Source organism: Salarias fasciatus, chromosome 3 (genome assembly GCF_902148845.1).
Source record: "Salarias fasciatus chromosome 3, fSalaFa1.1, whole genome shotgun sequence".
NCBI classification, from domain to species: Eukaryota; Metazoa; Chordata; class Actinopteri; order Blenniiformes; family Blenniidae; genus Salarias; species Salarias fasciatus.
The window spans coordinates 30276799-30301526 of record NC_043747.1 but is presented as its reverse complement, the minus strand read 5'-3'; the positions used below and the strand labels follow the sequence as shown (position 1 = coordinate 30301526).

Genomic DNA, 24728 nt, shown 5'->3' with positions numbered 1-24728 from the left:
TGGTTGATAAATTCTTCATGTCGTCCCGATCAAAAAAGCAAATGGTAACCATATTGTATTATCAACGGTGTTGCCGTGGCGATGGCTGAAGTTCCCCATGTTATTCTAATGGCCCAAAGTGAAAAATCTCCCTTCAAATCAAAGGTAACACTTTACTTGAAGCCCCCCTGCATAACACATTATAAGTACATTCATAAAGCATTATAATGCCATTATAACATGTGTAGCTATAGTTATAAACATTCATAGATGATCACAATGCCAGGACCAAACCCTAACCCTAACCCTAACCCTAACCCTAACCCACACCACAACAAAGCCTAACCCTAAAGAAATGTTTTTGACCTTTTACTTTTTTCAGTAACAACAACATGGTCAAGAAAACACTGTTTCTCCTACTTAGGACCAGAAAAAGGTCCCACAAGGCACGTCGTTCCACATTTTGCTATCCTTGTGGGGACATTTGGCCCCAACAAGGATAGAAATACGAGAACGCACACACACACACACACACACACACACACACACACACACACACTCCTGATCCTCTCTCTCTCCTTCTCTCAGATGGATTTCTGCTCACCAGGGTGGATCGATGTGTGTTCAACTCCTCGGAGCTGCAGGACATGCAGTACGTCTTCTCCTTCTTCCTGAAGAAGCTGGAGATCCTCAGGTTCTCCAGCAGTCGGGGGAAGTTCGTGGGATTCTCAGAGTTCGGAGTGAAGAACGCAGAACGCTTCAACAAGGATCCAGCCGAGCTGGCTGACATGCAACTGAGGAAGGAGACGTTCTGTAAACCGAACATCGACATCTTCTACAGCAACGCTCTGAGTAAATCAGGTGAGTCCGACTGAACCTGGGATTAATCTAGAGTCTCCCCCTGGTGGTCAGACTGGAGAACTTCAGGCTCCTGGTGGTCAGACTGGAGAACTTCAGGCTCCCCCTGGTGGTCAGACTGGAGAACTTCAGGCTCCCCCTGGTGGTCAGACTGGAGAACTTCAGGCTCCCCCTGGTGGTCAGACTGGAGAACTTCAGGCTCCCCCTGGTGGTCAGACTGGAGACCCTCAGGCTCCCCCTGGTGGTCAGACTGGAGAACCTCCACAGTAGAACCAGCAGCTGTTCTCTGCTCAGTGAAGATGAATCCAGGTTCTGTTCAGGTTCCTCCTTTGTTGTTCAGACTCAAACCGGTTCCAGGTTCCAGTCCTCAAACAGACTCAGGTTCTCTTCCAGTCGGTCTGAACGGTTCCTGGTCTTGTCTGATCCTGCCGGTTCTGCTGGTGGTTGTGGTTCCAGTTGCGCCCTACGTGAGGATCCACTCTGAGACTCGTGACAGCGGCGGCCGCCGCTTGTTGGTCTGCAGCGTCTACGACTTCTACCCCGAAGACATCCAGGTGGGCTGGCTGAGGGACGGACAGGAAGTCACGGAGGACGTCACGTCCACTGAGCGGATGGCCAACGCCGACTGGTACTACCAGATCCACTCCCACCTGGAGTACACGCCCAGGTGAGGCCCCGCCCACACACCGGGGCCACGCCCACACACCGGGGCCTCGCCCACACACCGGGAACCAGGTCCTAATACAGGGTCCAGGTCCAACCCTAGTTCAGGTCCAGGTATCAAGCAGCTGGTCTCAGTACTGGGTCCAAGTCAAGGGGTCACATCCTCGTCCCTGGAACCCAGTCCAGGTTCTTGAATCAAGTCAAGGAACCAAGTGGCCAATTTCAGTCCAGGTCCAGACATGAGGATCAAATCCAGATCCAGGTCCCAAGTAGTTAGTCTCTTTGTTGGTCCAACTTCAATTTTAAATCCAGGTCCAGGTCCAGGTCCAGCTCAGGATTTAGGATAATATCCAGGTCCAGATTCCAGACCCAGACCCAGATAGGAGGTTCAAGCATTGATCCACATTCAGATTCAGGACTACAAACGGGGTCCAAATACTTATAATACTACTACTACTACTACTAATAATAATAATAATAATAATAATAATAATAATAATAATAATAATAATTATAACAATAATAATAATGATAATAATAAATTTTATTTGTCTTGCGCTTTACATTTCAAATGAAATCTCAAAGCTCTACAGAGCGAGATTAAAAACTATTGTCAAAGGCAAAAAAACAGGACAAAACAGAACAAAAATAACACTTTAAAACTTCAAGGTCAGGATGATGGAACAGGGAGGATCAGAAAGTCTTCAGGCCTTTTTTGAAGGTTTCCACTCTGTGGCCCCTCAGGGTCTCGGGGACAGCGTTCCACAGCCGGGGGGCCGCTGCCTGGAGGCCCCGCCTCCCAGGGTGGAGAGTTTAGTCCGGGGGTGATGGAGGCAGGAGGAGGAGGAGGAGGAGGGGCGGAGGCTTGGTGTGGCGGTGTGGGGGGTCAGCAGTTCCATGTCGGCTCTGGTGAGCCTGGAGGCGACTTCGTAGTGGGTTCTGGGTTGAATCGGCAGCCAGGGGAGAGTTTTGAGTATCGGCGTGATGTGATTGAATTCGCGCCTCCTGGTCAGGATCCGGCAGCACAGTTCTGAATGTGCTGCAGCTTCTGCAGACTCCTGCCAGGGATCCCGACGAGGAGGGCGTCGCAGTAATCCAGCCTGGAGGAGATGAAGCCATGGACCAGCCTCTCAGCGTCTGGCTGGGAGAGGGAGGGGCGGAGTTTGGCGAGGTTTTAGAGGTGGAAGGAAGAGATTTTACAGAGGTGGCGGATGTGGGTTTCAAATGTGAGCTGAGGGTCAAAGGTGACTCCAAGATTTTTAACAGGATGACAGGGAGATGTTATGACCAAAGATGGGGAGACTGCTGAGGGGGAGGGACCGAGTCTGATGTGTGGTCCAACCAGGATGGCTTCTGTTTTACTGCTGTTCAGCTGAAGAAACTTCTCGGACATCCATGTCCTCATCTCCTCAGGCAGACAGAGAGCTGGTGGCAGAGCTGAGGGGAGGGCGGAGTCAGTTTTATGTATAACTGAGTGTCGTCGGCGCAGCAGTGGAATCAGACATTATGTTTTTGAATGATGTGACCAAGGGGAAGCATGTATATGGAGAAGAGGGTCGGACCAAGAACTGAGCCTTGTGGTACACCACAGCTCGCAGAATGGGGGAGGGACTTGGATTTGCCGAGTTGCACATGTTCTGTTCTGTCGGTGAGGGAGGATTGGAACCAGTTGAAAGTGGTTCCAGTGATAGCGATCGCTGACTGGAGGCGATGGAGCAGAACGGCGTGGTCCACGGTATCGAAGGCAGCTGACAGGTCCAGTACCAGGAGGAGGGGTGGCGAGCCCTGGTCCACAGCCATGAGCAGATCCTCCATGACGTGGACCAGAGCTGTCTCTGTGCAGAGCGGAAACCAGACTGAAATGTTTCGTATAAGTGATGGCTCTGAAGATAAGGATGTAGTTGGGCTGCAGCCACCTTTTCTGGTACCTTGGAGAGGAAAGGTAGATTTGAAACAGGCCTGTGGTGAGCAGGGATTTCGGGGTGGAGGGAGGGCTTTCTCAGATGGGGGTGGAGGACTGCTGTTGTGAGAGCTGGAGGGACCTGGCCGGACTGGAGAGACTGGGTAATGGTCTCTGTGATGAGTGGACCAATGGCTGCAGTGTTGGATTTCAGTGGGGAGGCTGGCAGGGGGGGTCCAGAGGACATGTGGAGGGCTTCATGTCCGTTATGATCCTCTCCAACTGGTGGCACAGGGAGGGCGGTATCAGGGGTGTTCGACCGGGTTGAGGCTGCCTTACCGGAGAAGAAGTCCAGGAATCTGTTGCAGTGATCAGTGCTGATGTCGGTGTGAGAGAGAGGGAGGTCCGATCAGTCAGCTGATCGTTGAGAACAACTGTTTAGAGTTACTGGCGCCGTTTGAGATCTTATGGGGAAGGATTGGGACCCGGCTGTTCAGCGCTCTGGGATATGAGTGTCGACGCCCGCGGCAGGCCTGTCTGAGTACAAGTAGACCACTGGAGACATGTCCACGTTCCAGGGGACGGCCGAGGCCAAATGCTTGGACCTGGCTGAAGTCATGGTCTAGATTATGTCCAGGTCCAGACCCAGGTCCAGGTCTGGGTTGGTCCAGTCAGAACTGAAGGATGCTGGTTTGTGTCCAACAGGTCTGGAGAGAAGATCTCATGTGTGGTTCATCACGCCAGCCTGAAGGACCCTCTGATCACCCACTGGGGTAAAGACACCTGTCTGTCCCTCACCTGTCTGTCCCTCACCTGTCTGTCTCTCACCTGTCTGTCCCTCACCCGTCTGTCTGTCCCTCACCCGTCTGTCCCTCACCCGTCTGTCCCTCACCTGTCTGGCCCTCACCTGTCTGTCTCTGTGTCTCCTGTCTGTCCTCCAGATCCGTCCTTACCAGAGTCTGAGAGGAACAAGATCATCATCGGAGCCTCTGGACTGACCCTGGGTCTGGTTCTGTCTCTGGCTGGTTTCATCTACTACAAGAGGAAGGCCCAAGGTCAGAGACCGGATCAAACCGGTCCAGACCGGTCAGAGACCGGGTCAAACCGGTCAGAGACCGGGTCAAACCGGTCCACACCGGTCAGAGACCGGGTCAAACCCAGATTAGATCGTTCTACCAAGTGTTGTAGGATTTCTTTCCTTTGACCTTTGACCCTTTCTGTCTCTTCAGGGCGCAGTCTGGTTCCAAGCAGCTGAGTCAGGATCCAGATCTGGTCCTGATCCTGGTCCTGGTTGTGGTCCTGGTCCTCGCTCCAGTTTCTGTCTTTCAGATGGAAGAAAAAACATCTTCAGCTTTAATTTGCTTTGTGGTCTCTGAACCTGAACCTGGTCCAGGTTCCTGCAGTCGGTCCTAGACCAGGTCTGATGTGGACCCTGCTGGACCAGCTGGTCTCTTGTGTAACTCTGCTCTGGAATCTCATGTAACCCGACTCCTCTGATTCACTTTTCTGCTGTCAGTCCTGAAACCAGAATAAACCTCCAGGAAACTGATTCTGGTCCTCATTCTGGTCCCTGTTCAGCTCCACACCACCAGCCAGAGCAAACCGGTTCACACCAGTTCAGAGGCAGAGGAAACCGGTTTACACCAGTTCAGAGTCAGAGCAAACCGGTTCACACCAGTTCAAAACCAGATGTTCAGAAGGATCAAACTGCACTGATGGAACAGAACTCCACCCATCAGCCAGCAGTGATGGAGCAGAAGGTCAGAGGTCAACTCCAACCATGAGTCAGATAGACCTGGATCATCTAGTCAGAGTGTAGACCTGGATCATGTAGAGTCAGAGTGTAGACCTGGATCATGTAGAGTGGAACACCTGGACAAACCTGGACACACACACACCTTGACTGTGGCGATACTGTGAGGCAAAGGATCAGGTCTGAGAGTCTTCAGAGGTCCAGGGATCAGGTCTGAGTGTCTTCAGAGGTCCAGGGATCAGGTCTGAGTCTTCAGAGGTCCAGGGATCAGGTCTGAGAGTCTTCAGAGGTCCAGGGATCAGGTCTGAGTGTCTTCAGAGGTCCAGGGATCAGGTCTGAGTCTTCAGAGGTCCAGGGATCAGGTCTGAGAGTCTTCAGAGGTCCAGGGATCAGGTCTGAGTCCTCAGAGGTCCAGGGATCAGGTCTGAGTGTCTTCAGAGGTCCAGGGATCAGGTCTGAGTCCTCAGAGGTCCAGGGATCAGGTCTGAGTCCTCAGAGGTCCAGGGATCAGGTCTGAGTGTCTTCAGAGGTCCAGGGATCAGGTCTGAGTCTTCAGAGGTCCAGGGATCAGGTCTGAGTCTTCAGAGGTCCAGGGATCAGGTCTGAGAGTCTTGAAGTTTGACGTTTTATTAATGGAATGCCCCTACGGCCCAATCCCAATTCTCTGCTTAATCCTCACTCCTCAACCCTGATCCTCAGTCTCTAATGAAGCGCCTCCTTAGTGTTCAGGAATGTAAAGTCACTTGGAAATGGGACAACCCTTAAAGACAGTTACGTCCTTGGACCACATGGGGCAGCACTGCGCAAGAGGGTAGAAGAAAGCTGGAAGTGCAGCGTTTCCTGCAGGAAAAAAGTTTGGGGGGGTTTCGGACCGTCGGGAGGGGGCTAGCGGCTAGCGCGACGCTTCTTTGGACCGTCCGAAGGAGAGAGAGAGCGCACATGCGTGGAGCGCTGTTTTTTTTTCTCTCTCTCCGCAATAATTTTGCAATAATTTAGGTCAATGATCAATAACAACGTCCTTTATAACTGTAAGTACTGCGCCCTGCTTTAGAAATGTTGAACATTTTGCTGTGTGACCTTGTTAATAAATGGATTCAAATGAATTTTCTTGATTTCTTTCTAATAGCCTTTGTAAATATCATCTGTGATAGAAACTTAATACACTTACTCCCAAAGTAATATACAAAATGTGTTATTAATAAAATAACAGCAAAACGAACTATTTAACAAGCATTCTGGGTCATCCTTAACTCCAAGGTAGGTCTGGTAGAATCTCAAAATTAAGGGAGATAACGCTCCTTAGTCTCTCTCCTTTCCTCTACTTGTTTAGGAACGGGACACCACTTAACTTCACCGGAGCGCACATTCTGAGGAATGAGGAGTGAGACGGAGGATTAAGCAGAGAATTGGGATTCGCCCGTAGCATCTCATTTTCGAGGGGGTCCATAAACACACACATATCTAACACAATTTACAATAACATACATGAATGCACACATATACACACACACACACACACACACACACAGGACAGACATGCTCCTTTGTTCCCTCGCCCCCCAGTCCTCCATGAACTCAGAAACAGGTGATACATCATTGACGGAAGTTCAAAGGGAAAAAAAAACAGAAACAAACAAAAAAAAACCTAAAAACATGAACAGGAAGCTTTAAGGTGTGAAAATAACAAGGATTGGAATCGACCCAAATATGTTACATCACGAATGGATAGAGGTAACTATTCCAGTCAGATGGAGCCCTGCACTGGAAGGCTCTGCGACCGCTCTCTTTGTTTGTACGTGGAGCAGTAAAAGTAAGACTATGAGTGCTTCTTACAGAATATACAGAAGTTACTGGAACCAAAAATCATTTAAGATACAGAGGACAGTAAAAATAAATACATTTGAAAATGAACAGTGTCCAGTGATATTGTCGCCTTTCATATGGCTGCAACCAGTTCAGCTTCTCAAACAAAATACAGCGATGAGTTCTAAAAGGACATTTGAGTATGAATCGACAGAGAATTGAAGAGAACATTTAAAGGTTTGAGATACAAGTCATGAGTGTTTTGATAGATTGTGTCAGCATAATCAACAACAGGGAGGACAAGTTGAGTCATTATTTGCTTCCTGACTTCTTGTGTAAAACAGTTTGCAGACCGAAAAAGAGGAGTTAAAGTAGCACATGTTCGTCTGATGATGTAATCTACGTGAGGTTTGAAGCAGAGTTCAGGATCAAACCAAAGTCCAAGACATTTAGCAGAGTCAACGTTTTGGACAGTTGAACCATTACTAAATGCAGTAAGTAGGTTAGGAGATGTAAGTTAGTTAAAGTGAGAGCCAAAAAGCATGCAGCACGATTTCTTCAAATTCAGCTTTAATTTATTATTTTCAAGCCAGTTTTGAATCAGATTAAAATCTGCTTGCAGCTGAATCTGCAGTTGTGTGAGATCGGAATTAGCATCATAAAGCACTGTATCGTCAGCATACAAATTTTCCTATTGTGAAGATAAGAGTTGAACCATAAAACTGCCTCTTTATTCAGGCCTGCTGCATAAAGTTTGTCAAGAAGCAAGTAATGGTCAACTGAATCGAAAGCTTTGGACAGATCTAAAAACATGGATCCCACAAGTTGATCCTGGTCAATGGAGGAGAATGTGTCATTGGAAAATTTCAGCAAAGCTGTAGTTGTTGAGTATCCAGCTCTAAACCCAGACTGTACTGGTGATAAAATATGATATGCATTAAGGTACTGATACAGTTGATTGGATATAATTTTCTCAAAAACCTTGGCAACAGCACATATAATAGAAATTGGACGATAATTATTTAAGTCAGTCAAATCGCCTCCTTTGAAGACAGGAGTAACTCTAGCGGTCTTCCATACTGAAGGAAATGAGCAGGTGTGTATGGACAGATTAAACAGATCAGCTAGTGTCTTCAGAGGTCCAGGGATCAGGTCTGAGAGTCTTCAGGATTCAAAGGATTCAAAGAACTTCATTGCTATACTGGTTCACATTTACATGTTTTTGGCATGAAAAAGGGGTTCGGGTTAGCTCAGGTCCCGGGTAAGAAGCCAAACTTTAAAACAGTTAAACAAGCAGTGCTAATAATAATAATAATAATAAAAATAATAAATAATAATTAAAGCCGCAAGCGGCATTGGTCGGGACCAAGCCTCCCCGCCGGCCCACGACTGAGACGTCCACCCACTAACATGCGAGTTTTTAGCATCTCCCATCCACTAACATGTAATTGTTAGCACCCGTCATCCTCTAACATGGAGATGTTAGCATCTGTCATCCACTAACATTGAGTTGTTAGCATGTCCCATCCACTAACATGGAACTGCTAGCATCTGTCATCCACTAACATGGAGCTGTTAGCATGCCCCAGCCACTAACATGGACCTGTTAGCATCTGTCATCCACTAACATGTAGCTGGTAGCATCAGTCAACCACTAACATGTAGCTGTTAGCTTCTCCCATCTGCTTTTGAGAGTCACTGAATGAAGGCACTGAGTGTCAGAGTTTGATTGACAGCTGCTGTCAGCTGTGTAACTGCACTGTATGCCCATATATGGTCATTTCAGTTAGAGTGGAGAGAGGAGAAAATAAAAGCTTCTCTTTGGGAAACAACTGGTCCTTGTTCCTTTCCTGTTTGGCAAAACTGAACAAAAAATATCACTTTTGATGCGAAAATTCGTTGTCTTTCAGTTGGTGAGGCTTTCAGAGCAGTCAGACGTTTAGTTTGGACCGTAGAGGCTTCAGTTTGTGAGAAGCGCGAGATTTTTCCCCATCCGGCTCCATTATAACTGAGACCAAAAAAAATGCAGAGCGCACACCTTTTCTTACCTGTGAAAACGTACATATAACATGATATTTTTAACACTTATGTTACATCATCAGGGCTTGAAGCAGGACATTTTAAAGGATAACTTCGGTTTAAACAGTGTTCACGTTGTTTATAGAACGAACTCGAACAATATACTCATATACGCGGGTGGCGACCAACAACTGAGGCGCACAGCGCCACCTACTGTGTCTCTTGGTGAATGTACTTCGGTTTACATCCACATCACCGTATTCAGTTCAGAGATCTGTAAAACCACAACAGCATGTATCTGGAGACCCCGGGCTGTGGTGGAGGAGAGGCTGAGCGACCAGGAGGAAATATTGGTGAAACTAATGAGTTTTTGGACGATTAAAGCCGTTTTGGGAGCCGGCGCCACACACGCCCCATTGGCTAACAGTATACGGAGGTCTGCAGCTCCACTTTGGATCTAAATTTCTCCTGAAGCACTGTTCAGATCAGAAAAGCATTCAGGGTGAGAATATTGTTCTACTTCATTCTATAAACAATGTGAAAACTGTTTAAACTGAACTGATCCTTTAAATCCAGTTGACAGCGCTGCAGGTCTTCATCTTCCCATCCAACCACCAGACCCGCTCCAGGACTGATACAAAGTCTTCCCCAACAAGCCTGTGAAACAATTCTAAAACCACTATATTCCATCCATCCATCCATCTTGAACCGCTTATCCGGGGCCGGGTCGCGGGGGCAGCAGTCTCAGCAGAGATGCCCAGACTTCCTGTCTCCAGACTTCCTGTCCCCAGACTTCCTGTCCCCAGACTTCCTGTCCCCAGACTCTTCCTCCAGCTCCTCTGGAGGATCCCAAGGCGTTCCCAGGCCAGCCCAGAGACATGGTCTCTCCAGCGTGTCCACCACTATATTCATTTCATAAAAGCGCCATAAAAATTCATGATAAGACAAAGCGTTCACACCACCACTGCTCAGTGCTTCAGAAATATAACATGTTGAGTCTTGAGATATAATCATACATGCTAACCTCTGCCTGCTTTTTAAGATCATACATAACGACGCACCTCCACCACTGAAACAGTTTATTTCTCTGCGCTCTGAGGCATCAACACGGACCACTGGATCAGTGTCGAGGGGAGAATGCTGTATCCCACCACGAAAAACTACATTTGCTAAATCATCTTTCTCTTGTGTCCACAGATCAGTGGAATAACCTCCCAGCAGAAATAACAGCCTCACAGACCTGAAGTCCTTCCTGTCTGGTAAAGAAATGGATCCTATCAGCTCAGGTTTGCTCACATGGTTAGATAAGGCTGGGATGGGGAGGGGGTATTTTATTGATTACTGTATGGGTGTGTGGGGGGTACTTTATACTCTCAGGGCGTGTGTGTGTGTGTGTGTGTGTGTGCTCCTGTGTTTGCAGACAGCTCTGCTCTGTCTCCTCTTAAAGCTATCCATTTGAAAAGCACCGGCCTCACTGTCTCATCTTTTTACTGTTAGAAACTGACGTCTCATTGTTCGTTTCGTTTGTTTTTACTGTTTATTATTTTAATACATCAACCTGCTGAAGGGACTGCAGGTGGAAATTAGCAGCATGCGCACACGGGAAGTGTAAAGGACTCTGAATTGATAAGAGGCAGATATTATAAGCTTTTGCTTCTTTCTGTACCTTTTTATTCATCAGATCTGTGCTGAAGTAAGTGGATGCGAGTATGTTGCATCACCTTTTGTTCTATTTCAATGAAATAAATAAATCAAATCAAAAGCATGCTACAACCTGGTCCAGGCATCTGTCCCTTTTTCTGAAGGATGATGTTGACGTGCACACTGTCCCTTTTCAAAAATAAAAATACACTGAAACTGAACTGAAACAACTTTTTGTTATTGTTTTGTGTTTTCCAACATTTTTGGGAAGTTAGCCGACCTGTCGATAAGAGGAACCAATGAGACGATAGGGGGGATTCTTTTTTCTTTTCCGGGGCCAGAACAACCTCCGTCCAGGACTGTCAGGACGTGAAGCCTGACTCGGTTCTGCAGAGCTCAGACACTCCTGATCTGTTATGAGCGCCTCCCCAGGCTGCGCTCTGACCTGGCGGTCTGCCTCCGTTCTCCACGGAGCTCAAACAAGCTCCAGTATGTTTCCACCGGACGCAAATTTTCGTGGCAAAGAGATCACACACAAAGACAATGTAATGATGCAATTGTCACTCATCTTGAGTGGTGGGGGGGCGGCCGGCGGAGAGCGTTTCCAGCGAAAGAGTCGCGGGCCCCGTCGACTTGTGGGGCGTTCACACCGGGAGCAAGAAGCATGGCGAGGGCGGCTGTTTTAGAGAGAGAATATAAGGGTTTCGAGCGGCCAGGAAGCGGAGACAATTCAGCGAACTCATCTGAGGCCGCTCCACTCTCGCCGCTGAGAGAAGACACTGAAGTGATCAGCGCACGGCGAGAAACCAATCAGATGCTTTGTCCAAAGTGTGAAACACTTAAGGCCCGCCCAGCTCGCTCTGATTGGCTAAAACTCCTGAACATTGAGCATCACTGGTAGAACGGTCACTTAATGACCGGTCACAGAGAAGAGAAAAAAAAACCCCAAAATATCTCCACGCCGGATTTCCGGCACCGTGCCGGAGGCCTTCAGGCCCTGTGCTACATCATCTTGTTTGGAAGGACCTGCTGAGGCTTCACGTGTGCTCGGTTTGTTGATAGGAGTCACGGTTTAGCCGCAGTCGCCACTTGTTCGAGGTGCTGAAAAAAGGCGACTTTTTTCCTTTTTTCCCCATTATAACGGATGAGGGCCGGAGCAAGGCAGGATTTCTGACTTCCAACTTTGAACGCTAATAAAATCCACACCGTGGGACTTTTGACAAAGTTTTGAACAACTTTTGTAGAGAAATTTCTCCTTTATCATGTCGCGTTAGTCTGATGTCTGTACGACAAACGGTCTTGGAGGAGATCATTTTTTCGTGAGGAGTGATTTTGAGCAAAATTTTACTTTGAAAGGGAAATGGCGGACTTCCTGTTGGATTTGGGTCAGGGGTGTGAGCGCGTGGAATGTAGATCTTGCTGAGACGAACACGTGAGTGTTGGTTTGATCTCTCTACGACATTCTTACGGGCCGTAGCGACTGCTTTAGACGTTTTTTGGGATATAGGTGGCGCTAGAGAGCCGATGGTGTTCGTTTTTGGATTTTATAAAATTTTTCGCCGGTCATGATGTGCGTGCCAAATTTGGTGAGTTTTCATGCATGTTTAGGGGGTCAAATTGGCGTTTATTTGGGCGTTGGTGTAATAGAGAAGGAGAACAACAGAGACCGAGCCCCCCAGCATGAAGGCCGCCAGGCCGGAGGGAAAGGTCCCTACTGGAGTATTTCCACAGTACTGCGCTGTATGTATATGTACAGCAGGAATAAATGTTGTGCAGAGTGTCCAGAGCTGAATGGTGACGGAGTGTCCAGAGCAGCAGAGCAGCAGAGCAGCAGCCTCAAGACCAGGAACCAGTTCAGTCTGGCTGGTTCTATCCTGAAGCTGGTTCTGAGTGCCGGTGCTGAGGACGCTGTCCACCGCACGGGAGGGGCTCGTCCTGCAGGTGAGCTACCTGTACCTGTAGCTGTACCTGTACCTGTAGCTGTACCTGTACCTGTAGCTGTACCTGTACCTGTACCTGTAGCTCTACCTGTAGCTGTACCTGTACCTGTAGCTGTACCTGTACCTGTAGCTGTACCTGTACCTGTACCTGTACCTGTAGCTGTACCTGTAGCTGTAGCTGTACCTGTAGCTGTACCTGTAGCTGTACCTGTAGCTGTACCTGTACCTGTAGCTGTAGCTGTACCTGTAGCTGTAGCTGTAGCTGTACCTGTACCTGTACCTGTAGCTGTAGCTGTAGCTGTAGCTGTACCTGTAGCTGTAGCTGTAGCTGTAGCTGTAGCTGTACCTGTAGCTGTAGCTGTTCCTGTAGCTGTTCCTGTAGCTGTTCCTGTAGCTGTACCTGTACCTGTACCTGTACCTGTAGCTGTACCTGTAGCTGTAGCTGTAGCTGTACCTGTACCTGTACCTGTACCTGTACCTGTACCTGTACCTGTACCTGTAGCTGTACCTGTAGCTGTAGCTGTAGCTGTAGCTGTACCTGTACCTGTACCTGTACCTGTAGCTGTTCCTGTAGCTGTACCTGTACCTGTACCTGTACCTGTAGCTGTACCTGTACCTGTAGCTGTACCTGTAGCTGTAGCTGTACCTGTAGCTGTACCTGTACCTGTACCTGTACCTGTACCTGTAGCTGTAGCTGTACCTGTAGCTGTAGCTGTAGCTGTAGCTGTACCTGTACCTGTAGCTGTAGCTGTAGCTGTAGCTGTAGCTGTACCTGTAGCTGTAGCTGTAGCTGTAGCTGTAGCTGTACCTGTAGCTGTACCTGTAGCTGTAGCTGTTCCTGTAGCTGTTCCTGTAGCTGTTCCTGTAGCTGTACCTGTACCTGTACCTGTACCTGTAGCTGTAGCTGTAGCTGTAGCTGTAGCTGTACCTGTACCTGTACCTGTACCTGTAGCTGTACCTGTACCTGTACCTGTACCTGTAGCTGTACCTGTAGCTGTAGCTGTAGCTGTACCTGTACCTGTACCTGTACCTGTAGCTGTTCCTGTAGCTGTACCTGTACCTGTACCTGTAGCTGTACCTGTAGCTGTAGCTGTTCCTGTAGCTGTTCCTGTAGCTGTACCTGTAGCTGTAGCTGTAGCTGTTCCTGTAGCTGTACCTGTAGCTGTAGCTGTACCTGTAGCTGTAGCTGTACCTGTAGCTGGACCTGTAGCTGTAGCTGTTCCTGTAGCTGTACCTGTAGCTGTAGCTGTTCCTGTAGCTGTACCTGTAGCTGTAGCTGTAGCTGTAGCTGTAGCTGTAGCTGTACCTGTACCTGTACCTGTAGCTGTACCTGTACCTGTAGCTGTACCTGGAGCTGTAGCTGGACCTGTAGCTGTAGCTGTTCCTGTAGCTGTACCTGTAGCTGTACCTGTACCTGTACCTGTACCTGTTGCTGTTGCTGTTGCTGTTGCTGTACCTGTACCTGTACCTGTACCTGTACCTGTACTTGTAGCTGTTGCTGTAGCTGTAGCTGTACCTGTAGCTGTACCTGTACCTGTGCCTGTAGCTGTTCCTGTAGCTGTACCTGCAGCTGTAGCTGTACCTGTAGCTGTAGCTGTAGCTGTACCTGTAGCTGTACCTGTAGCTGTACCTGTAGCTGTACCTGTACCTGTAGCTGTACCTGTAGCTGTTCCTGTAGCTGTACCTGTAGCTGTACCTGTAGCTGTAGCTGTAGCTGTACCTGTACCTGTACCTGTAGCTGTAGCTGTAGCTGTAGCTGTACCTGTAGCTGTAGCTGTACCTGTAGCTGTACCTGTAGCTGTACCTGTAGCTGTACCTGTACCTGTAGCTGTAGCTGTAGCTGTACCTGTAGCTGTAGCTGTACCTGTAGCTATACCTGTACCTGTAGCTGTAGCTGTAGCTGTACCTGTAGCTGTAGCTGTAGCTGTAACTGTAGCTGTAGCTGTAGCTGTAGCTGTAGCTGTACCTATTCCTGTAGCTGTAGCTGTAGCTGTTCCTGTAGCTGTACCTGTAGCTGTACCTGTAGCTGTACCTGTACCTGTACCTGTACCTGTACCTGTTGCTGTTGCTGTTGCTGTTGCTGTACCTGTACCTGTACCTGTACTTGTAGCTGTTGCTGTAGCTGTAGCTGTTCCTGTAGCTGTACCTGCAGCTGTAGCTGTACCTGTAGCTGTAGCTGTAGCTGTACCTGTAGCTGTTCCTGTAGCTGTACCTGCAGCTGTAGCTGTACCTGTAGCTGTAGCTGTACCTGTAGCTGTAGCTGTAGCTGTACCTGTAGCTGTACCTGTAGCTGTACCTGTAGCTGTACCTGTACCTGTAGCTGTACCTGTAGCTGTTCCTGTAGCTGTACCTGTAGCTGTACCTGTAGCTGTAGCTGTAGCTGTAGCTGTACCTGTACCTGTACCTGTAGCTGTAGCTGTAGCTGTAGCTGTACCTGTAGCTGTAGCTGTAGCTGTACCTGTAGCTGTACCTGTAGCTGTACCTGTAGCTGTACCTGTAGCTGTAGCTGTACCTGTACCTGTAGCTGTAGCTGTAGCTGTACCTGTAGCTGTAGCTGTACCTGTAGCTATACCTGTACCTGTAGCTGTAGCTGTAGCTGTACCTGTAGCTGTAGCTGTACCTGTAGCTGTAGCTGTACCTGTAGCTGTAGCTGTACCTGTAGCTGTACCTGTAGCTGTACCTGTAGCTGTAGCTGTAGCTGTAGCTGTACCTGTAGCTGTACCTGTAGCTGTAGCTGTACCTGTAGCTGTACCTGTAGCTGTAGCTGTAGCTGTACCTATTCCTGTAGCTGTAGCTGGAGACCGTCTCCACGGCTGAGAGAGGGGACACTTGTCGTCTCTACAGTCCAGCACCATGTCCTCGGTCTTCGTCACACTGATGCAGAGGTGACTGTCTCCACACCACCAGAGGCTCCGCCTCCTCTGGAGTTGGACTTCACAATGAGACAGCAGAATGTCTCCGAGCAGAGCTCGGTCAGCAGAGGGACAGGACAGTCCTGGGGGTTCCTGGGGGGGGGGGGGTCCTGTGGAGTGTGTGTGTGGGGGGGGGATTCCTGTGGTGTGGGAGGGTTCCTGGACCGGTGGACCAGAACTCCGAACACTCACAACTCTACCCATAATGCCTTAGGTGCACTTTCACTACAGCAGCCTCAGGTGTACAAAATACACGACAAACTACACAATCTGAGGACAAAATGTCTGTGTGTGTGTGTGTGTGTGTGTGCGTGTGTGTGTGTGTGTGTGTGTGTGTGTGTGTGTGCGTGTCCATACGGATTGTTGTTCCTCATTGTTCTTCTGCTCAGCTTTGCGTTGCTGAACTGATGAAGGCTGAATGAGGAGCAGCGACTGGAGGAGTGTGGAGATGTGGAGCAGCTGGTTCTGGTCTGGTTCTGTCAGAACTTCTTGTTCTGCTGCTGCTCTCTGGAGGAACAGTGAAGGAAACACGAACGATCAGATGTGGAGGAAAAGTTATCAGGAAGTTCAGACTCTTCTGTTGGGGGGTTTCTCTCAGTCCCTGCTCCGGGGGGTGAAGGAGTGAGGCTGATGTGAATGAATGACTGACCTGGAGGACTGAGAGGAGACCGTACCCAGGAATGAAGGGAAACCGGTCCGAGCCCGGCTGGACTGCAGGTCTGGAGGACTGAGGAGCCGGGCCTCTGACGGAGAACCTTCCAGGAGGACTGGAGGGGTCCTGCAGAGAACCGGGCTTCAGGAGGAGACGCAGGACTGTGACCCCCCTCCAGTCCTCAGCTGGTCCTCAGCTGGTCCTCAGCTGGTCCTCAGCTGGTCCTCAGCTGGTCCTCACTGGTCCTCAGCTGGTCCTCAGCTGGTGCTCAGCTGGTCCTCAGCTGGTCCTCAGCTGGTCCTCACTGGTCCTCAGCTGGTCCTCACTGGTCCTCAGCTGGTCCTCACCTGGTCCTCAGCTGGTCCTCAGCTGGTGCTCAGCTGGTCCTCAGCTGGTCCTCAGCTGGTCCTCAGCTGGTCCTCACCTGGTCCTCAGCTGGTCCTCAGCTGGTCCTCACTGGTCCTCAGCTGGTCCTCAGCTGGTGCTCAGCTGGTCCTCAGCTGGTCCTCAGCTGGTCCTCAGCTGGTCCTCAGCTGGTCCTCAGCTGGTCCTCACTGGTCCTCAGCTGGTGCTCAGCTGGTCCTCAGCTGGTCCTCAGCTGGTCCTCAGCTGGTCCTCAGCTGGTCCTCACCTGGTCCTCAGCTGGTCCTCACTGGTCCTCAGCTGGTGCTCAGCTGGTCCTCAGCTGGTCCTCAGCTGGTCCTCAGCTGGTCCTCAGCTGGTGCTCACCTGGTCCTCAGCTGGTCCTCACCGGGCTGATGGGTCACATGACCTCTCCCAGGTGGGGTCACGGCAGGTCAGCTGGACCGGCTGAGCAGGACGGACCAGATGGCTGCTGCTGACGCCAGGAGATCCGGATCGATAAGGATCCACTTCCTGCCTGGTCTGAGCAGGTCTGAGGAGAAGGACTGGCTGACGGGGTCAAAGGTCAGCAGAGACCAGTCAGATACCAGGACCTGAAGAGATCCTGAGAGTCTCCACTGCTGGAGGAGGTCTGGGTCTGAGTCCAGGAGGAGGTCTGGGTCTGTCTGAGTCCAGGAGGAGGTCTGGGTCTGGGTCTGTCTGAGTCCAGGAGGAGGTCTGGGTCTGAGTCCAGGAGGAGGTCTGGGTCTGAGTCCAGGAGGAGGTCTGGGTCTGTCTGAGTCCAGGCGGAGGTCTGGGTCTGAGTCCAGGAGGAGGTCTGGGTCTGGGTCCAGGAGGAGGTCTGGGTCTGAGTCCAGGAGGAGGTCTGGGTCTGGGTCCAGGAGGAGGTCTGGGTCTGGGTCTGAGTCCAGGAGGAGGTCTGGGTCTGAGTCCAGGAGGAGGTCTGGGTCTGAGTCCAGGAGGAGGTCTGGGTCTGGGTCCAGGAGGAGGTCTGGGTCTGGGTCCAGGAGGAGGTCTGGGTCTGGGTCCAGGAGGAGGTCTGGGTCTGGGTCCAGGAGGAGGTCTGGGTCTGGGTCCAGGAGGAGGTCTGGGTCTGGGTCTGGGTCCAGGAGGAGGTCTGGGTCTGGGTCCAGGAGGAGGTCTGGGTCTGAGTCCAGGAGGAGGTCTGGGTCTGGGTCCAGGAGGAGGTCTGGGTCTGAGTCCAGGAGGAGGTCTGGGTCTGGGTCCAGGAGGAGGTCTGGGTCTGGGTCTGGGTCTGGGTCCAGGAAGAGGTCTGGGTCTGGGTCTGGGTCCAGGAGGAGGTCTGGGTCTGGGTCCAGGAGGAGGTCTGGGTCTGGGTCCAGGAGGAGGTCTGGGTCTGGGTCTGGGTCTGGGTCTACATTCTGGACCAGAGTTCTGGGACCTCTCTCAGGGTTCTGACAAGAGAATTTTTCTTCCTCCATGTTTTCTGGATGAGAGTCGCCACCAAGAGTTCCTGTGTGAACAGGTCCATGGTGCCTCGCCAGACTCCGACGGAGAGACGTCATTAAAATATGAAACTGTCGGCGCTTTGGTCCTCCATCCAGATGTGGAACCTCAGCTCCAAATCTTCCACCAGATTTAAACTCTGAGCTTCAAATGTTCAGAATTTCAGTCGTGTTTGGAGTTTATCCTGGGAGTGTGCTGGAGAGGCTCTCCCTTTAAAACACGAACTGTGTTTCTCTCGTCTCTACGGCCACATTTCTGCTTCTACTTTAACATTTCACACATCAAAACGAAGGAATTTTCCTTGTGATTCTCACGATGCTCTCATTTCCTCTGTATCTCAAACGGTTCTGTCTCCAGATGCTTTTGTTTGAGGAGAGTGCAGAACGTTCTCCCATCCGCTCCAGTGCATTCAGAGAGAGATTTCCTCCTGAATCCAAGACTTCCCTCATCTTTACTCACTGGCTGTGGATGAATGGATGAATGGATGAATGGATGAACCTACAGACAGGAAAACCTCAGGATGAATCCATGAAAGGATTCTGACGCTCACTGTGAAAAAATGAGTTTCAGTTTCACCTCTGGGTTCTTGAAGAACAACGATTCTTCAGCCAAACAAACTGAAAGAAAAACTGCTGACTCACTGTCATGGCTGCTGAGAGCAGCTGTCTCCATGGCAACACACACCTGCTGACTGTCATGGCTGATCTCAGCTCGGAGCTCACACACACACACACACGCGCAGTCTTGTATTTCTATCCTTGTGGGGACCGTCCATTGACTCCCATTCATGTCTAGCCCCTAACCCTGACCCTTACCCTAACCCTAACCCACACCACAACACAGCCTAACCCTAAAGAAATGTTTTTGCACTTTTACTTTTTTCAGTAACAACAACATGGTCAAGAAAACACTGTTTCTCCTACTTAGGACCGGAAAAAGGTCCCCACAAGGCACGTCGTTTCACGTTTTGCTATCCTTGTGGGGACATTTGGCCCCGACAAGGATAGAAATACGAGAACACACACACACACACACACACACACACACACACACACACACACACACACACACACACACACACACACAGTAAACCCTCCTCTGGAATGTTCTCGTTCTGATCTCTCGCTGCTCTCACCTGCCGCTCCACACCTGGACACCGATGATGTCACGGCAGAGCAGCTCTCTGATTGGAGGATCCTGCAGGAGGTTCTGTCACTCTGTGCTGCAGCCTGACAGGTTCACACTGTCCTGGAGAACCAGCTGCTGATGAAGATGAAGCTGCTCCTCTTCCTCTGCTGTGTCCTCAGAGTCTCTGCTGATGGTGAGACGCTGCTTCATCTGGAGCTCTGACTGGAAGCTGCTGACTGTCCTCCACTGCTGACTGACTGACTGACTGACTGGTTGTGTGTGTTTTCAGCTCAGCATTCACACTTCCGTGCCCATGGCTGTTCAGACTCTGAAGGAGAGGACATATTCACACAGGGCGGTGATTGTCTTTGGTACGCAGACTTTGATAAAGGAGAAGGAGTCGTCACTCTGCCCTACTTCATCGATTCCATCAGTTTCGATGGAGTATATGATCAAGCTGTGTACCATCTACACCTCTGCCGGTTGAACATGAACGTCATTCGTAAAGCACTGAAGGACATTCCTCTGGAGCAAGGTGAGCACACCTCAGTGTGTGTGTGTGTGTGTGTGTGTGTGTGTGTGTGTGTGTGTGTGTGTGTGTGTGTGTGTGTGTGTGTGTGTAAAACCTGTCTTGTGTGTGTGTGTGTGTGTGTGTGTGTGTGTGTGTGTGTGTAAAACCTGTCTTGTATGTGTGTGTGTGTGTGTGTGTGTGTGTGTGTGTAAAACCTGTCTTGTATGTGTGTGTGTGTGTGTGTGTAACCTGTCTTGTATGTGTGTGTGTGTGTGTGTGTGTAACCTGTCTTGTATGTGTGTGTGTGTGTGTGTTCTTGTATTTCTATCCTTGTCGGGGCCAAATGTCCCCACAAGGATAGCAAAACGTGGAACGACGTGCCTTGTGGGACCTTTTTCCGGTCCTAAGTAGGAGAAACAGTGTTTTCTTGACCATGTTGTTGTTACTGAAAAAAGTAAAAGGTCAAAAACATTTCTTTAGGGTTAGGCTTTGTTGTGGTGTGGGTTAGGGTCAGGGTAAGGGTCAGGGTTAGGGGCTAGACATGAATGGGAGTCAATGGACGGTCCCCACAAGGATAGAAATACAAGACTGTGTGTGTGTGTGTGTGTGTGTGTGTGTGTGTGTGTGTGTGTGTGTCTGTGTGTATGTGTGTGTGTGTGTGTATGTGTGTGTGTGTGTGTATGTGTGCGTGTGTGTGTATGTGTGTGTGTGTGTCTGTGTGTATGTGTGTGTGTGTGTGTGTGTGTGTAACCTGTCTTGTATGTGTGTGTGTGTGTGTGTGTCTGTGTGTGTGTGTGTGTGTGTGTGTGTGTGTGTGTGTGTGTGTCTGTGTGTATGTGTGTGTGTGTGTGTATGTGTGTGTGTGTGTGTATGTGTGCGTGTGTGTGTATGTGTGTGTGTGTGTCTGTGTGTATGTGTGTGTGTGTGTGTGTGTGTGTAACCTGTCTTGTATGTGTGTGTGTGTGTGTGTGTGTGTGTGTGTGTGTGTGTGTAAAACCTGTCTTGTATGTGTGTGTGTGTGTGTGTGTTTGTGTAAAACCTGTCTTGTATGTGTGTGTGTGTGTGTGTGTGTGTGTGTGTGTAAAACCTGTCTTGTATGTGTGTGTGTGTGTGTGTGTGTGTGTAACCTGTCCTATGTGTGAGTGTGTGTGTAACCTGTCCTGTGTGTGTGTGTAACCTGTCCTGTGTGTGTGTGTGTGTGTGTGTGTGTGTGTGTGTAACCTGTCCTATGTGTGTGTGTGTGTGTAACCTGTCCTATGTGTGAGTGTGTGTGTGTGTGTGTGTGTGTGTGTGTAAAACCTGTCCTGTGTGTGTGTGTGTGTGTGTGTGTGTGTGTGTGTGTGTGTAACCTGTCCTGTGTGTGAGTGTGTGTGTGTGTGTGTAACCTGTCCTATGTGTGAATGTGTGTGTGTGTGTGTGTGTGTGTGTGTGTAACCTGTCCTGTGTGTGAGTGTGTGTGTGTGTGAGTGTGTGTGTGTGTGTGTGTGTGTGTGTGTAACCTGTCCTGTGTGTGAGTGTGTGTGTGTGTGAGTGTGTGTGTGTGTGTGTAACCTGTCCTATGTGTGTGTGTGTGTGTGTGTGTGTGTGTGTGTGTGTGTGTGTGTGTGTGTGTGTGTGTGTAACCTGTCCTGTGTGTCTCAGACCCCCCCTCCACCTTCATCATCTACCCCCGAGACGACGTGGACCTGGACCAGAAGAACACTCTGCTGTGCCACGTGTCTGGGTTCTACCCGGCCCCGGTCTCCGTCTCCTGGACCAAGAACGGACGGAACGTGAGCGAAGGGACGGCCGTCAACCGGCCGTTCCCCAACGAGGACGGAACCTTCAGACAGACGGCCCGGCTGGACTTCGTCCCCAAAGACGGAGACTTCTACAGCTGCTCTGTGCACCACCCGGCCCTGAAGACCCCCATGACCCGGATCTGGGGTGAGAACCAGCAGGACCGGTCTGTCTCTGGGTCCACAGGAGGACCGGTCTGTCTCTGGGTCCACAGGAGGACCGGTCTGTCTCTGGGTCCACAGGGGGACCGGTCTGTCTCTGGGTCCACAGGAGGACCGGTCTGTCTCTGGGTCCACAGGAGGACCGGTCTGTCTCTGGGTCCACAGGGGGACCGGTCTGTCTCTGGGTCCACAGGAGGACCGGTCTGTCTCTGGGTCCACAGGAGGACCGGTCTGTCTCTGGGTCCACAGGAGGACCAGTCAGAATGTCTCTCTCCTGATGTTGACCTCTCTCTCTCTCCAGATGTTGACCTCTCTCTCTCTTTCTCTCCCTCCAGATATTGACCTCTCGACCTGGCAGACCCAGCCAGGTGTTGGACCCTCAGTCTTCTGTGGACTTGGTCTCCTTGTGGGTCTGGTGGGCGTGGCCGTCGGAACCTTCTTCCTCATTAAAGGAAACAAGTGCAGATGATTGGCTGCTGCTGCTGCTGATGTCATCACTGTCTCCATGGAAACGACCCAAAGCTTTGATCTGTTTATATCACTGATCTGATCGTCTCTAAAGTCTGATCATCACATACAGATACAGATACTACAGTTTATAAAGTTGAATTGAATCTTTTTCTCTGTGATAACAGTTTATAAATAAAGTTGGACTGAATCTCTCACTGTAATAACTGTAATAACATTGGATAAAGTTTTTTTTCCCCCCCTTGTCCTGTTCAGCAGCTGGGCGTCAACACTGTCTGATTGTAGCCTTTTACTGTCCGAACAAATTTTACTGTCAGCTAGGGATGTGCGAGTACCGATACCAGGTATCGGTATCGGGCCGATACTGGCCTTATTTCAAGGTATCGGGTACTCGTGAAGGCTACCGATGCCAGCCGCCGATACTCACGGCAAGAAAACCCCACGCGTAGTAAGCCCTCCTCACCAGCAGGTGGCGGTAGTGCAACCGAATGGGATGCAAGCTGCCGACAAACATGAAGGAGGAAGAAGCTCCTCTCCAGGAGGGGGCGCTGACAGGCGCAGGGCGACACTGCAGCGGGTTGATTCTCCATGAGTCTCATCCAGAGCAGAGACAACAGGATGAATCCAGAACGGCTGCTCGTCTCACCAGAACCGCCGGTGTGGAAATTCTGTTATATCAGTGAAAACGAGCCGAGCTTTGCAGAATGCTAACTCTGCAATGCTAAAATTGCTAAAGGAGGTGCGCGATGTTGTTCATTTCCCACTAGTAATTTGTTTAAACACCTCAGGGCGAAGCTTGTGGACGAGAGTCTGACGCTGTTGAGCTGGAAAAAAGAAAACTCCGGCAGCAACTCGACGGCAAACTCTGCAGAAGACCGAGAAACTGAAGAGCAGAGATCCGAGAGCAGCACAGAGAACACCAGCAGCTCTTTAAACTTCTATCTTTGACTTTAGTTCATAAAAAAAATCATTAAAATTAGTACATTTAAAAACCTTAGTTTATGTAAAGTGTAAAACTCAGAGAAATTGTTTTATCTTGCACTTAATTTCATTTAAATAAGTGCAAACTCAGAGTTGCTTGTTTTATTTTTCAGACTATTATTTTGGACTTAAACATCGTGGCTGGGCTGCCTTTTTATTGGAAATAAAATTCATTTTCAAAAATAATCTCATTGCATTATTTTACATTTTATGTATATAAAGTATCGGTATGCAAGTATCGGTATCGGTGAGTACTGAAGATGAAGTACTCGTACTTGGTATTGGTCTGAAAAAAAGTGGTATCGCACATCCCTACTGTCAGCAGCAGGAGGAGACTGAGTCTCCTCCTGCTGCTGCCTTTATTTAAAGCTGGCATCCAGCATGGCTGAGGACAGGACCGGGACGGAGACGCTCAGAGAGCAGGGACAGAAAGAGAGAGAGATAAAGACAGGGAGAACGGGGGGGGGGGGGGGGGGGGGGGGCACAACCTATGTACAAATTCACAATGCACAACAGTGTTGTCAACGCACCACACGCAACCAAGAACCATCCCAAACCCCCGATCTAGACAACACCAAAACAGAGCCGACAACCAACACAGAAACTGTATATATACATACATATATATATATATACACACACACATATATATATATATATATACAATGGGGGAAATAAGTATTGAACGCATTAACTGTTTTGTCATTACATTTATTTCCAAAGATGCAATTCATGTGACATTTCTTCCAGACACTGGTATTAACTCAAATAATCCACACATGAAAAGAAATCACAACATTCAAATCCATAAATAGTGATTATGTGGAATTAAGTGCAATAACACAGGAAAAAAGTATTGAACACACTATCTGAGACTGGTTTAATACTTTGTGGAGAAGCCTTTGTTTGCAATGACTGCTTCCAGACGCTTGTTGTATGTATGAACTAATCGCCCACACTGCTCAGGTGTGATTTTTGCCCATTCCTCCACACAGATTGTCTTCAAATCCTGAATATTCTTTGGTGCCCTCTGGTGAACCCTTATCTTTAGTTCTTTCCACAAATGTTCGATCGGATTTAAGTCAGGTGATCGACTGGGCCATTCTCACACATTGATTTTCTTTTTTTTTAAACCGTTCGAGAGTCAACTTTGCCGTGTGCTTCGGATCGTTGTCCTGTTGAAAGGTCCAGCCCCGTCTCATCTTCATCATCCTGGTGGATGGCAGGAGGTTCATCTCAAGAATTTGCCGATAGATGTTTCCATTCATTGCTCCTTCAATTATATGAAGTCTGCCAGTACCACGAGATGAGAAACAACCCCATGCCATGATGTTTCCACCACCAAACTTCACTGTTGGTATAGTGTTATTTGGGTGATGTGCAGAGCCATTTCTCCTCCAAACATGGTGTGTAGTATGACAGCCAAAAAGTTCAATTTTGGTCTCATCTGACCAGACAACATTCTCCCAGTATTCCACAGGCTTATCCAGATGCTGTTTAGCAAACTTTAGACGAGCTTCAACATGCCTTTTTTTGAGGAACGGAGTCTTGCGGGCTGAGCGTCCATAGAGGCCATGGCGGTGGAGTGCATTGCCTATCGTTTTCTCTGTAACACTTGTACCTGCTGCCTCCATGTCTTGCTGGAGTGCTTTCCGGGTGGTCCTTGGCTCTTTGAGAACTCTTCTGACCATCTTTCTGACTCCCTGGTCAGAAATCTTGCGAGGAGCTCCTGTGCGCGGCCTGTTGATGA

The 24728-nt window shown here is 49.4% G+C and overlaps 2 protein-coding genes across 3 annotated transcripts in view; both read left to right on the top strand.

Annotated features, from left to right (window-relative positions):
• The first annotated feature begins 1121 nt into the window (after window positions 1-1121).
• Window positions 1122-24728, top strand: part of LOC115409139 (rano class II histocompatibility antigen, A beta chain-like) — a 32024-nt gene continuing 8417 nt past the window's right edge. Inside the window, exons 1-5 of one of the 2 annotated variants that reach the window (XM_030120149.1) lie at window positions 1122-1146; window positions 1294-1504; window positions 4106-4173; window positions 4342-4455; window positions 4630-4949. In XM_030120149.1, the coding sequence (XP_029976009.1) occupies window positions 1137-1146; window positions 1294-1504; window positions 4106-4173; window positions 4342-4455; window positions 4630-4655 (429 nt within the window). In that variant the 5' untranslated portion in view covers window positions 1122-1136 and the 3' untranslated portion in view covers window positions 4656-4949. Of the gene's footprint in view, window positions 1147-1293; window positions 1505-4105; window positions 4174-4341; window positions 4487-4629; window positions 4950-24728 lie in introns of those variants that run through there. The other variant, XM_030120140.1, reaches the window with a different exon arrangement.
• LOC115409352 (H-2 class II histocompatibility antigen, A-U alpha chain-like) lies at window positions 19157-22227 on the top strand. The gene is made up of 4 exons (XM_030120499.1): window positions 19157-19271; window positions 19368-19613; window positions 21231-21515; window positions 21865-22227. Exons 1-4 carry the CDS (start codon window positions 19217-19219, stop codon window positions 21996-21998), a joined length of 720 nt encoding a protein of 239 aa, XP_029976359.1. The 5' UTR covers window positions 19157-19216; the 3' UTR covers window positions 21999-22227.

What these genes read in the sequence shown, in the direction of transcription:
- LOC115409352 (XM_030120499.1), top strand. Translation starts at nt 19,217, where the DNA reads ATGAAGATGAAGCTGCTCCTCTTCCTCTGCTGTGTCCTCAGAGTCTCT. An exon ending in GGACATTCCTCTGGAGCAAG is followed by an intron (nt 19,614 to 21,230) that starts GTGAGCACACCT and finishes TGTGTGTCTCAG; the next exon opens with ACCCCCCCTCCACCTTCATC. An exon ending in CCCCATGACCCGGATCTGGG is followed by an intron (nt 21,516 to 21,864) that starts GTGAGAACCAGC and finishes CTCTCCCTCCAG; the next exon opens with ATATTGACCTCTCGACCTGG.